The sequence below is a fragment of the Lepidochelys kempii genome, chromosome 2, assembly GCF_965140285.1.
Source record: "Lepidochelys kempii isolate rLepKem1 chromosome 2, rLepKem1.hap1, whole genome shotgun sequence".
NCBI lineage: Eukaryota > Metazoa > Chordata > Testudines > Cheloniidae > Lepidochelys > Lepidochelys kempii.
In genome coordinates this window covers 153,409,093-153,423,606 of record NC_136381.1, presented here as the reverse complement: position 1 = coordinate 153,423,606, position 14,514 = coordinate 153,409,093, and the positions used below count along the sequence as shown (strand labels likewise).

Here is a 14,514-nt window from a genome sequence, read left to right as displayed (position 1 = left end):
ACACACAAATTCACTATCCTGCTGGTAATAGCTCATCCAAAGTGACCACTCTCCCTACAATGTGCATGATAATCAAGGTGGGCCATTTCCAGCACAAATCAAGGTTTTCTCACCCCCCAACCCCCATACACACACAAACTCACTATGTTATTCCTAGCAGAGACAAGATGCCCAAGCACACCTGACTGCTTTCTCTTCAGAGACAATTAACAGTGTGACTTCCCACAGTTATAGAGACCATAGATCTTTCTATGCAAGCCTATTTTATTCTTAAGGCAAAAGCACTGCAGGGAAAACATTAAAAGCAACAGAAGAACCTACACACATGCTAATAAGCTTACCAGAGACACCCCAACACTAACATGTACTCTGGCAGGTGAATTCTTCAAAACCACACAAAGGGGTCTCTTCTGTGGTTATAAGTTCATAACAGCCTCAGATCAGAACTAACACAAGTCTTATGGGGCCTCAGTAGGCTCAGTACTTCCAACCCATCTCTAAGGATTGGGGCCCTCCATGGACTGGGGTCCTGTGTGTTTGCTGGATAAGGAAGAGGGCCCTGAGGCAGTGTAAAACCAGGCTATTTACCTAAAATATCCTGTTGGTTCCCAGAGAATTCACTTTGAACTAGTATATGTGAATCCCTCCTTTGAAAAGGCTGATCACAGAGGAGTTACATTAGTATCTCCCCATTAGAGAAAGTACATACAGTGTCACAATAACACATACCCAATTGCATTTGTAATATGATAGATCCCAAAGATATTAAACCTAGTTCAATAAAGTTTGACTTAATTAGTAACTTTATGTTACTTCCATCAGGTTTGTCCAGTTTATTGCAAAATATTGTCAGTCTCTCACAGAAGCTACTTCCACCATATTGTGGAGGGCAATGTTCCCCAAAGTGTAAGGTATGCCCATAAGGGGAGGCACAGAGGACAAAGCCAGAACCCTCAATTGTTCTCCAGAGTCTCAGCTTTCTTCACCTGAGCAGGCATGGGAGAAAAGTTATTTTGTACCTTTTTCACAAACCACACTGTGAAAGGGCATGTACAATAGCCTTTTCTCTTTAGCTTTGGGACTTTACACAACTTCCCAGCATCTTTCTCCTTAGCTAAATAGAAATTTATGCTGGATTTTAGTTTCTAAACTAAATTCAGACCTATTCAACACCCTAGTAATAATATCTTCTTTTCTAGATAACTTCTCTCTGTAAATAGTGGGAAGAGTAGATCTGGAATTTGTGGAGATAATGTATCAAGCTGAATATGATGGGTGTTCAAATTTGCACAGGATGCTTGGCAGGATGGATTAATTAACACATTTGTTATCAGCCAAATATCGTCAGTGCACAGCAGAAGGTAAAACAGCTGTTCTTTCAACAGTAGATGCACTGCCTGCGGAGTTCTCTAGGTCGTTTAAGTTGATGTCTTACAAATCTTAGAAGTTCCAGAGGACTGGGAAAAGGCTAATGTTGTACCAGTATTTAAAAAGGGTAAAGGAGATGACCAGGATAACCTGTCAGCCTGATATCAATCCTGGGCAAAATCACAGGAAGGCCAATATGGGATGTAATCACGTAAAAGATGACAGTATAATTAATAGCAATCATTGTGGTTTTACAGAAGATTTTGTCAAACAAACTTGATATTGTTTTTTGATGAAAGCACAAGTTTGGCTGACAAGAATGTAGGTCACACTTACAGAATGGGGAACTATATTTTGGAAAGCAGAGACTCTGAAAGGGATTTAGGGGTGATGGTAGATAGCCAACTGAACATGAGCTCCCAGTGTGATGTTGAGTCTTACAGGGCAAACACAATCCTTGGATGCTTAATCGGGAGAATATAGAGTAGAAGAAAGGAAAGGCTATTGCCTCTATATACATTAGTGAGACCATTATGTCAATACCATGTAAAGTCTGGTTTCCACACAGTCATGAACAGTGTCTCATAGTGCCCCCTGGTGGGAAAACTCAATGTTGTGGTGCTCAGCCTCTGTTTTCTCCTCCTCAGGCTCTTAAATAATGGCTTCACAAACTCCCTTTTACAACACCATTGTTTGTGCTCACATATTAAAAACAAACAAATCTTCATAGTCCACACCTGACAATGCCCAATAGACTAGAAATTATAAACAGAATCTTTGGCCACCACCAAAGCTCCTCTTCCCTGCTGACCTTCAGCAATGGTCTCACCATGTCATAGAATATCAGGGTTGGAAGGGACCTCAGGACTTCATCTACTCCAACCCCCTGCTCAAAGCAGGACCAATCCCCAACTAAATCATGTCCTTACAAAACATAAGAAAATATACATTTGGCACCCTCCCTGGGCACCCCTTCTGCATATAATTTGCGTCTGCTTCTCTGCTCTGCAGAGCTCTTTCTTGCTTGTTCACCTGAACACCACCTCCCAGGGCTTTCTTCCTGGAGGCCCTTTTTCCCCAGCAGGTTCCCACAGTCTCCATACCCAGGACCTCTCTGCTGCTCCTGCTTCCCCCTCCTTAATGAAAGGCTGGGTCTTTATAGGGCATACTTGTCCCCTCCTCATCTACATCTGACTAATGGCCTCTGGCCCTTAAAGGGGCAGACCATGCTGCTACACACACTTAAAAAAGGAAATTGAAAAAATGAAAATAGCTGAGAAAAGTGCAAGAAGAATGATGTAAGGTCTGGAAATCTGTCTTACAGAGAGTCTAAACAAGCTTAATCTAATGTTGTTTGTTGCAGAGTTTTTGTAGCCGTATTGATCCCAGGATGTGAGAGAAACAAGGTGGGTGAGGTGATATCTTTTATTGGACCAATTTCTGTTGGAGGAAGAAACAAGCTTTCAAGCTTCACAGAGCTCTTCTTCAGGTCTGGAAAAGGTAACCAGAGTGTCACTGCTAAATACAAGGTGGGACAGATTTTTAAGCATAAGAGGTTAAGATGTTGCAAGAAACCACTTAAAATGAAGTGGGCAGTTATCACCTCTGCAGTGATAGTACAAAGGAGAGTTAGTAAATTACAGATTGTAGTAATAAGCCATGTCTCTGTTCAGTCCGTGATTTTTAGTGTCCAGCAGAGTTATGAATTTAAGTTCCAATTCTTCTTTTGAAGTTGTTGTGCAGGTTTCCTTTGAGGATTAAGACTGAGAGGACAGATTTGAATTAATTGTTTTGTGGAAAGTGTTCACCAACAGGTGATGTGGTGTTTTTGTCTTTTATCACTTTTCTGTGTGCATTCATTCAAGAGTGCAGTGATTGGTTTCACCCAGATAATTATTGCTGGAGCATTTGATGCACTGGATGAGGTATGACATGTTGTGATAGGCTTGTGTAAAACCCAGGATCTTGAAAGGTGTGTTATGGGAGTATTGATCATCATAGCAGTGGAGGTATTTCTGCAGGTTTTGTATCTGTTGTTCTGGCAGGGTCTGGTGCCATTTTGAATTGGTGCGTCCGAGTTTGTGGGGAGGTTGTTTCTGATAATGACATTGTAAAGTTGGAGGGGTTGTTTGAAGGCCAGAAAAGAGGGGTTGGGAAAAATTTCTTTAAGGATTTGGTACCCATCAAGTATGGGTTCTAATTGTTTGACGATATCCCATATGGGTTCTGGTGTGGGGTAACAGATAATAACCTGGGGTGTGCGGTCAGTGGAGGGGTTTTTTTCTGTATTGAAGGTTCCCTCAGGGTATTTAGGTGATCTGTTTCATAATACAATCTATTTTTGTGATGGAGTGTCTTTGTTTGGTGAAAGCAGTTTTAAGTGTGTTAACATGTGTCCAGGACTTTCTCCTCAGAGCATGTTTTGTGGTATCCGGAGTATATTCTATCACTTTTCACAAAGCAATCACTCTCTATCTGACTTATCTGTCCTTGTCCTCAAAGAAAACTTGCACAACACCTTCAAAAGACATGCATGGGAATTTAAATTCACAAGTCTGCTAGACACCAAAAATCATGGTCTAAACAGAGACACTGGTTTTACAACTCATTAAAACAACTGGTAACTTATTAACCTTCATTTATCCCATTACTGCAGAGATATTAATTTTCCATTTAATTTTAAGTGGTTTCTTGCAACATCTTAACCTCTTATGCTTAACAATCTGCCCCATGTTCAAATTTGCACAGGATGCTTGGCAGGATGGATTAATTAACACATTTGTTATCAACTCATTAAGACATTTGTCCCACCTTGTATTTAGCTGTGACACTCTGGTTACCTTTTCCAGACTTGAAGAAGAGCTCTGGGGAGCTCCAAAGTTTGTCTCTTCTACCAGCAGAAATTGTTCCAATGAAAGATATCACATCATCCATCTTATCAAGTTTAATCTATTTAGTTTATCCAAGGGAAGTTTAACAGGTGACTTGGTCATAGGTAGTCTGTGTACAGCAAAACTGGCTCCTCCCTTGCTGCCCACAGTAGCAGTGTGAAGGCAACCATGCCAAGACTGCTCTGTGTGTGTGGGAAAACTGCACTCTGCCCACAAGCGCCCCAGTGAAAAACTCAGCAAGGGGGATGGAGCAGGGAACATAGACCTTTCCCTTTGCCTTTGGCTTTCTTAGCCTCCTTCTTTCTCTCTGAGGGACACCAGCCACTGCAAATGCCTCCGGAGGAGACAACAGAACTGAGGGGGAAAACCCACAAAAGGCAAATAAAGCCCTGAGACCTGACTGAAATTAAACAAATTATTGAGCCAAATTCTTAGAAATTGGAACTAAGATGTTGGAATCTTCATCATCAAGTTTTGAAATTAGGTTCAAAGAGCATATAAAAATGGAAAGGTGATATTGTGTTCGGCATTCTGGAAATCTTCATATTGTGTATTTTTAGAAAATATACAAGTACCGAGGTATGTCACTAATGCTTTGCCATACGCCAAGTTGAAGATGCACACCACATGATAGAGTCCACTTAAGTCAGCGAAAAATGTGTTAATTATTTTGGTCACGTTCCTGATACTGTTTTAATCGTGACCATGATAAATGAAAAACTGCGTCCATTAATATGTTGGCATGTAATTTGCTAGACTGAGTAATGTGAAAAATAACCCCAGTAATGTGTGACTGTAGCCCAAAGTTTAAATCTTACATTCTCAGCTTCTCAGAGGATCTGAATGGAAACAAAAGGATTTATTTGGTAATACGCTTATAAGTAGCCTTTGAGCTGAACTGAAGCTTTTTTTATTCTTCTGTCATTAAGTTGCAGAAGATCATTTGCTGGTATCTGGACCTCCATTCAGTCCCCATATTGATCAAAGACTAAATAGAAAGGAATGAATGTTTTGGACAAATGAGTTAATTAAGGATTCTTCTATAGGGTATGTTTTCTGTTTTTGATTATACAGATCACAGATTCAGCATTAGTGTTTGATAGTTTTGACCCAATTTATGACGGTATCGTGCTTTATTTTAAGAAGTGATTGAAATAAGCCTCTTTACTCCGTTTATAATGAATTGGACTTGCTGACATTAGATCAAAGACAAAAGCTGTATTGGTGATGCTAGCTTATTGTTTGTTTCAACAACATAGATACAAGTTGGTTGAGATGAAATGGAATAGATAATCATACGTAAATAAAATGAAAACTGGATAGAAGCCAGTCTTCAACTGATAGGAAGTCAGATTAAGCCAGCTCATCTTGTTAAACTAAATTAGTTTTCTACATATGAGCAGAAGATGGAAGGAAAGTAAAGCTCCCTTCGGCTAAATGTTTCACTTCATACTCTGGGTAGGATGTATAATGTTTACTGTACTTCATCCTGGAGTCTTGGGATAACATTATTCTATCTAATTTAAGCACAGTTGTCCTAGAATAAATATTATTCTAGCTAATTTAAACATAATGGTCTGATTCTCCCTGATATTAATGCTTGTGTATTTGTAGTTTATACAGGAGTAATGCAGTGGTGAATCAGGGTCTGTGCTTTTATTGTTGAAAAAAGACCTTTCAACTTTTTTCATCAATGCATATATTCCAAGGCCAGAAAAGACAATGTAATTGTCTAGACTGAATGCCTCTATAACACAGACTGTAGAACTTCCCCAAAGTAATTCCTAGCCCATATCTTTTGGAAAAAAATCCAGTCTTGAGTTAAAAATTATTAGTGATGGAGAATCCACCACAACCCTTGGTAAATTGTTCCAATGGTTAATTACTCTCACTTTAAGCTTCAATTTCCAGCCATTGGATTGTGTTATACTTTTGTCTGCTAGATAACGTTGTCTTATACCCTAATTTTACTGTTCTTTGGAATGTTCTTCACTTTACTGTATTGTATGTATTGATTTTATTGTGTATGATCATCTCTCTAAACTTAAGAATTTTAAGGGTGGGTATCCAATTAATAACTTTTCAGGTCTAAGAGTTTGATCATGCTAGTTGCTACCCTAAATTAATGGGAGTTGCCTATGTAACTGTAGAAATACGTTAGTCTTTTTCAAGTTCCAGACACAATAATGATATTGTAATTAGAACAACTGGAGTATAGTCAGGAATAGAAATTGCCCTACACATCTAAGGGTCAGTTGGTCTTATACCATACCCTGATGTACTGAGCTTGATTTTCCTCTCAATTACACTGGCTTTACAGTGGTATAACTCCAATGACTGCAAGTGAGTTATTCATGATGTAAGTAAATAATGTTGGGCAGAGCTCCTGAAGGGAACAAGTAAGACGCTGGGGTAACAGAGAGAAACGAAGTCACGTTTTAGCTCCTCCAATGCTCAGAACACTGGGGACCAAAACAGCTCTGACACCGTTTGGAGAAGACAAGGGATTGGCTAGAATATTCAGCACTCTGACTCTCCTTGATCACACCCACTTCTCTTCCTCCTACACCCCTATACAGCAGGGGCAGATTTCATAGGGCCCTATAAGAAGAGAAACCTCAGCTGTTTGTACTGGGAAAGTTGTCAGTTGTTTTGTGCAGCCTCTGATGTACAAAGCAGCTGGAACCAGAGTTATCTTTCCAAATAACCTGATGCTACATTTATTTGTTTAAACCATGGTTGACAAATTGTTTCGCAAAATAATAATTTTGAACAAAAGTTATTCTGACAAATTTATTTTTACCAAAAATCTGAGTTCTTTGCAAAATTAAATTCAAACATAACCGTAAAATCAGTATTATGTTCAGTGTCTAATAATTACTATTTTGCAGGCAAGCTTTCACATAGATCAATATATATTGACTACAGTGGCTTGCACTATGGGGATTCTGCATATCACAGTCCTAAATTTAGGGTCCAAAAAATAAGAATGAAATGGTCCATTTCAAGGTGGTTCCTAAAGTCATTGAGAAGACATAAATCATGGTCTTGGCATAAATCATGGCAAAGTCTACAGTGGAAAGAAAAGGTTGCAATCATATATAAATGAAAAAGCTGTCCAGTGTAGAGAAGAATTGCCCAACATTACCCTCTTAAACCTCTCAGAGAGATAAGAATGAAGGCACTTAGGTATATCTTTAACACTTCATGACTAATGTATCAAAGGCAAATAATAGATCTCATACTACTAATAGGAATATTTTCTCTTCATTCATCATTAGAAGATCAGAGCCACAAGAGCAGTTTCTGTGCCATATCCAAGTCATTACCTAGAAATTGACAAAGACTAAGAAAATCTCAGGCATCCAAACACTGTAAGTTGGATGACTGCAAACCTTTTCAAACATCGTGAGCCCAAAGGAAAATAAAGACTCATGACCTTTACCAGTCAGGAAGAACATGTGTCCAGAGGACAGATTGCATGATGAAGTTCACCCGACCACTTAGAGAGCATCACTGGCTGAAACTCAAATAGAGATAATGTAGCATTTGTCTCCTCTAGACAACACACTGTTTCCACAGATGCAGAAAGCTTAGTCTGAATCTGGGTGATTTTCTCCACAAGATAACCAGCAATATGCTTGTAACAGGAGGTATTCAAATCAGACCATTCACCAACCAATACAGGACCAGAAATAAATCTACTGATCAAGATTTGGCAGATGCTATGGTAGAGGCAAAAAACCTCTTTCGTCTGCACAGCTACAGCATATGAGTGATTAAATAGCTTTAAGACATATTCAGTCACTCATCCTGACACTTTATCTACCAGGGCTCTAGCAGTCTTCCCTCCCATTTCAGTTGTTGCAGGCCATCTTTAAACCCACATGAGTTGTGAGGCAGAAGCGCAGGAAGTTGTCATCTTTTTAAGTGGTCAGGAATGAGCACACTTGAATTTTCAGTCATGCAAAAATTCAAGTCCTTTTAAATAATGGATAAAATGCAACTGATAAAATATAACATAATATTTTCCAATGTATTTTTATTGTTGTTTACCTCTCAATTTATCTATGAAATATATGCCTTTTGCAGTGTGTTCTACCAAGATTTGGCTGCATTTTGGTGGTGGGTGAAATTATTATTATATAGTTTGTAATTCTGCAGCCTATTTTGAGATTTGTAAAAGGTACTATCTAAAATGGATATGTCACTGGATGTTTCTGGGGATAATTTTTAAAAAGATAGTAAGAGAGAGAGAGAAAGATCATGGGTACGGGAAGGAGAAGAGCCAGCAAGTAAGGGGAAAAGAAGAACAGTAAGAAAGAAAAGGACATAAAGGGGCAGAGGGAGGGAGAATCATAGAATCGTAGGACTGGAAGGGACCTCAAGCATCTGAACTCAAGGCAGGACCACGCATTATCTGGACCAGGGGTGGGCAAACTTTTTGGCCTGAGGGCCACATAGGGGTTCCAAAACTGTATGGAGGGCTGGGTAGGGAAGGCGGTGCCTCCCCAAACAGCCTGGCCCCTGCCCCCTATGCGCCCCCTCCCACTTCCCGCCCCGTGACTGCCCCCCTCGCAACTCCTGACCCATCCAACCTCCCCCCACAACCCCGGCTCCTTGTCCCCTGACTGCCCCCTCCCAGAACCCTCGCCCCTAACTGCCTCTCCTGGACCCCACCTCCTATCCAACCCCTCTTTCCCCCCTGCTCCTTGTCTCCTCACTGCCCCGACTCCTATTCATACCACCACCCTGACAGGCCCCCTGGGACTCCCACGCCTATCCAACCCCCCATTCCCCATCCCCTGACCGTCCCCCTCAGAACGTCCGCCCCATCCAACTGCCCCCTGCTCCCCGTCCCCTGACTTCCCCCCACTCCCGACCCCCTTACTATGCTGCTCAGAGCAGCAGGACTAGCAGCCGTGCCGCATGGCTGGAGCCAGACATGCTGCCACGCTGCCTGGCAGGAGCTCGCAGCCCCGCTGCCCAGAGCACTGTGAGGGAGGAGGGACAGCAGAAGAGTGGCCGGGGGCTAGCCTCCCAGCCAGGAGCTCAAGGGTCAGGCAGGATGGTCCCGTGGGCCGGATGTGGCCCGTGGGCCGTAGTTTGCCCACCTCTGATCTAGACTGTCCCTGATAGGTATTTGTCTCATTTGCTTTTAAAAATCTCTAGAGACAGAGATTTCACAACCTCTCTAGGCAATTTATTCCAGTGCTTAGCCACCCCGACAGTTAGGAAGTTTTTCCTAATGTCCAGCCCAAACCATCCTTGCTGCAATTGAAGCCCATTGCTTTTGGTCCTATCCTCAAAGGTTAAAGAGAGCAATTTGACCTAGTTTCCACTTTTCGTAGGATCTTATTTCAGTTCCAGATCATTGGAGATCTCCTGGTTAAGCCAGAGTGGTCTCTTGCCATACTTCCTATCTTTCCTAGGCAGTGGGATTGTTTGCTCTTGTGCCCTTAATGTTTCTTTGAAAAACTGCCAACTCTCTTGGAACTGTTTTTCCCCTTAGAATTGCTTCCCAAGGGATCTTACCTACCATCTCTCTGACTTTGCTAAAGTCTGCCTTCTTGAGAAGAAAAAATGCAACAACAATTTCAAAACGGTGTGAAAAATATGACCTAAAATAAGAAAGTAAGAGTGGAGTGAAGAAGTCAGGATGTGGAAAGAATTAATAATAAATTCACGGAAGGCAGAGTACAATCCATTTTCTTAAAATTCATTATTTAGAAAGTTCATTAATAATGCTGCAACTCAATAAATAATAAACATTGTATGACTATTTTATTCCCTTATATTTCATGGGTGTGGGTGATTTGGGGGATGTTTTGGCGGGAGGGGAAGAGAGGGACAGCTTTGGAAGCATGGTGGCAGAAGTATTTTTCACTTGGTCTAGAAAGCTTTGGGGAAAATATCAAGCTGAGAGTAGGAAAGCTATCCCTATCTTTGATAACAAATGGAAGGATGTTTAAGCAACTACTCTGCTCCTCTGCTCTCTATTTTCTTCTTCTCTACTCCAACCGCTGCTTCAGGAGTGTCCTGCACTAAAGCATCTCTTTTATGGAGAAAAGCCATCACTTCAGCCAGCCAGAGGGGGTCAGTGTAAAACAAATCAGTACGTACTGTGGCCTAAATATGCTGCCTCTGTGGCTTTCACAGGAAAAGACTGATGGGGGTTAGGGAGCCAAATTCAGATTCTTTTCCTTGCAGTGTAATGCCAGGTCTGCCTACTGCCAGTAGTTATATGTATAGAAATTGTTTTCCCTCCTCTTCCTCTTCTTGGCTTCATCTAAATTACTACTACTACATCATCCACATTACTTTCTATGATTCTGTATTAGTGTCCATTGTCACACCTTTAAGTGAAACCGCTGACATTTTTGGGGATGGTAGTTTTGAGTCTTCAGTGATGCTGTATGCAATTCATTTAATAGAATATCAGGGTTGGAAGGGACCTCAGGAGGTCATCTAGTCCAACCCCGTGCTCAAAGCAGGACCCCAATTTTTGCCCCAGATCCCTAAATGGCCCCCTCAAGGACTGAGCTCAGAACCCTGGGTTTAGCAGCCAATGCTCAAACCACTGAGCTAGCCCTCCCCCACAAGATCTGTATAATTGTTGCTGCTGAAGTTAAGTTTTAAATCAAGGATACTGGTTAAACAAATTGCAACCTTGTGAACAGAAGGATTTGCGTTTATCCACCCATCAGACTTATTCACCAATAATACCCACTGTATGGCAGTACAGTCTAGCAAACATTATTACTTTTTTGCAAACCATATCTAAAGTTGTATTCATTACTTCCGCACCACCCATTATACTTCATGAAATCCCCACCCAACCCTGCTCTCATTTATGTTCTTTCATCATTTAGTCATTGGGAATGCCACATTTTCCACTGCTATGCCCTCTTCCCCCAGGATACCCTGCTATTTTCATCATCATACAAGCTACCTAAGCTTAGAAGAACACAACTCCATCCAAGGTATAGTGGAGGAATAAAAATAAAATCTTTGCTTCACAACCATACCTTCTGGGGGGTTCTATGAAAGATCCTTCGTAAAAAGTATCAGAAAATCCTTTGCAAAGAGTCACTCTTAAAATACAGAGAAAATGAAACTGTTTAGGGGACATTTAAAGAGAAACTGAATGACTTGTGGGGAGGGATAAAATTCTAGACAAATACTGGTAGGACAACTCAAGTGAAAAAACAACTTGCAACTCTGAAGAGTTACAGGGAAGGAACAGAGTGCATTTAGTTGGTGTAAAGTTTGCCCTTGAATCTTCATAGTGCTGCCTCACGCTGAGTAATATGAAGCTAAGTCTCCCTTCTCTGCACCTTCACCCCCACTATGTCCCCTTCACTACCTTAATTCTGCCCCTTGTGTCTCCATCCTGTGCACTGAATTAGGTAAAGTTCCTGTGTAAAAAAAATTACTTACAGAACTTAAGTAATTGTTATACATTTATAACATGCAATTTTTATACACTTGCCCTGGGATAGTATGAAAGGCATATTTTATCGATCACTATTCAGTCATTTATCCACTTCCAAACCAAACTTAAAAATGACCTCTTTGAGCTTCTCCCATCATTGCTAGCTTATTGGTTACACACTGGTCATATACGCAGTATGTAGAACTCAGAAGCCTTCCTACAACCAGTTCCAAATCATTCACATTTGAGGGATAAGCCAGGGAGGATCCCAAATGACATCCCCAGGTTGGTTGGCTAGTTTGCATAGTCCACTGTAAATATGGAGATTCTGAGCCAGAAGACAAGGATTTCCTCATTAGGCCTTGGGGCCATGAGGCATCTCATGCTGCTCTTTACTGGTCTTATCTGGATGACTGTTTTAAAGATCAGTATTAATAAATCCTATGATTCCTCAGGGGAGGGAAAATTCCCATGAAGTGGGACCTTTGAGAATGACAGAGAAGGGAACAGCTGGGCATAGATGTGATGTATGGGCCAAATACTGAGGTCCTTATTTAGTTTTTACTAAAAAAGTATTAATTTCAATTTCTTTTGAAGTCAGTGTGAGTTTGCTTGAATAATGACTAGGAAAAAAACTGAGTGAAGACATCAGGATATGTTGATTCAAAGCCTGCTGAAGTCAAAGGGAGTCTTTCTATTCACTTTATTGGGCTTTTTAGATCAGGCACTGGATTAGCACACCAGGTTGCTTGAATGATCTCTGTATTCCATTAATCTCACAATTCAGGCATATATCCCATAAAATGTAAATAACTATCTGCCAAGGCAAATCAAGTAAACAAAATACTTTTAATTTTTAATCACAAATGTTCTGAACAGCTTTAATATATTTTTGAAGCCTCAACATACCAATCCCTGAAAGTGTTAAATTAAAGTTTTAAATTAGTATTTGAAATGATTGTCCTTTTTATATATAACCTCATTGATCTTCAAAGTTATTGTTTAGTTATTCACATTTAACATTTTGCAAAGCATTAATCAAAACTTTTAACAGGTATTAATTTTCCAAAAATTTCTTTAAAGAATTTGAAGATAGTCAGTAGTCAAATATATTATATGTCATGACTTACCTGAACTAAATTCCATCCTTTTAGGGATTCAGCAATGATAGAAGTGACTGTTGCACATACTCCACCAAAAACCATCAGATGATTAGGTCCATATTTTATTGCATCATAGAAGGCTTTGAGTCCTTTTGCATTGTCACACTGGAAAAAAAGAATTATTTCTTGAATAGAAATCTCTGACAAAATGGACCATCACAGATAACAATACTGACTTAGCAACAAACTATTGAACAGACAAAATATTCAGACATTGAATTGACTGGGTTTGATTTCTTAGTACCCAAACTTGCAAAGTGCCGTGCACCCTGAGCTTTGGACTTCCTGAACACAAGGATTCTCAATGTACCCAGCCTCTGTACTGGAGGCAAAAGCTTATAGGAAGAAGTTTCATGCATCATTTAACTCCCTTGTGCCCACTCTGCCAGAGTTTCGACAGCTAAAATATTAGCCATTAACATCTGTGATGGAGAACGAAGCGGCAGTGACAAAGAACAAGTACTGATGTTTAAAAATGATAATAGAATCATTTTGCTACTCATAGCTAGATTTTCTCTAGTATCTTAATACTTGACATGACAGATTTGCCAAAGAATATATTTTATGCACTGGCATCTGTTGTGAAAGTTACATCCATGTCAAAGCATGCAAATAACATTGTTTTGTATTAAAAATATAAATCCTCTATATTTTATGCATATATATGTATAATATATAATAAAACAATAATTTTAAGTAACAGGGACACAATTTGTCAAAACATCAAGAAAGTGTAATTTTAAAATCCTATGACTATAAACAATTGGATTACTTCCTTCTTTTAAATTATAAAGAGCTCTACTGTAGTTTGAGAGTAAGCTCAAAAAATGAAGTCTGAAGAACAATTCTAGTCGAAGTTGCAAGGGATGTGACTATCAGACTTATGCTGGAACAGCCTCAACTTCTCTATAATATCTCATATAGTAGCAGCTTGATATTTCATGTTGTAGAAGAATGTTAGTAGAACATATGCCTGAAATCAAGAATTCTGCTTCCAGACATTAATAGGAGCAGATACAGATTAGATTTCTGTCAGGCTATATGGTGGCTAATGGGGCCAACAGATTCTTTTTTCTAGTTCTCCCCTTTTTTTCCTAGGAAGTCCTCTTTAAATATAATCCTTACAAAACCATGGTACAACAGCCTCCAATATTTAATTATAACAATTCATTTGTTCACATGTATTCATATATTGTTGATATAACATTTACTATCATCCTATTTTAAATAGAGTATTGTATTGCTCTTTGTTAAAAGAAAACAGATTTCTACTAAGATGTTTGCAAGCATATATTAATCTCCTTACAGATTTCATATTTTAAAAGAAAAATATGGTTCTATTTCCATTTGGGGCAGAATTATTCTTCTTACTTTTATCAAAGGATACAATTTTGCACTTAATGCATTTTTATTGCATGATACAGTACAAACGGACTCTTCTCTCTCCCCATTATGTCAGATGTTTTCCATAAAACTTGTTCAGGTTGGCACAGACTTATCAATTTGATGGACTGCTGATAAACTCAAACAATGTAGGAATTAACTATGCGATTACTGGGGATTGAGGAATGTCTCCAAATTGAAATAGCAGTTTATCCTGAGCAGAACTTCAATGACACTCTACAACTAGGTCAAGTTCTAAAATAGTTCAACGTAC

General features: G+C 39.7%; 1 protein-coding gene across 2 annotated transcripts in view; it reads right to left on the bottom strand.

The window, feature by feature from the left end:
* GABBR2 (gamma-aminobutyric acid type B receptor subunit 2) overlaps positions 1-14,514 on the bottom strand; it is an 842,671-nt gene that overhangs the window by 646,499 nt on the left and 181,658 nt on the right. For both annotated transcript variants that reach the window (XM_073332465.2, XM_073332464.2), the window contains exon 2: positions 12,825-12,962. In XM_073332465.2, coding sequence (XP_073188566.1) covers positions 12,825-12,962 — 138 coding nt within the window. The remainder of the gene's footprint in view (positions 1-12,824; positions 12,963-14,514) is intronic.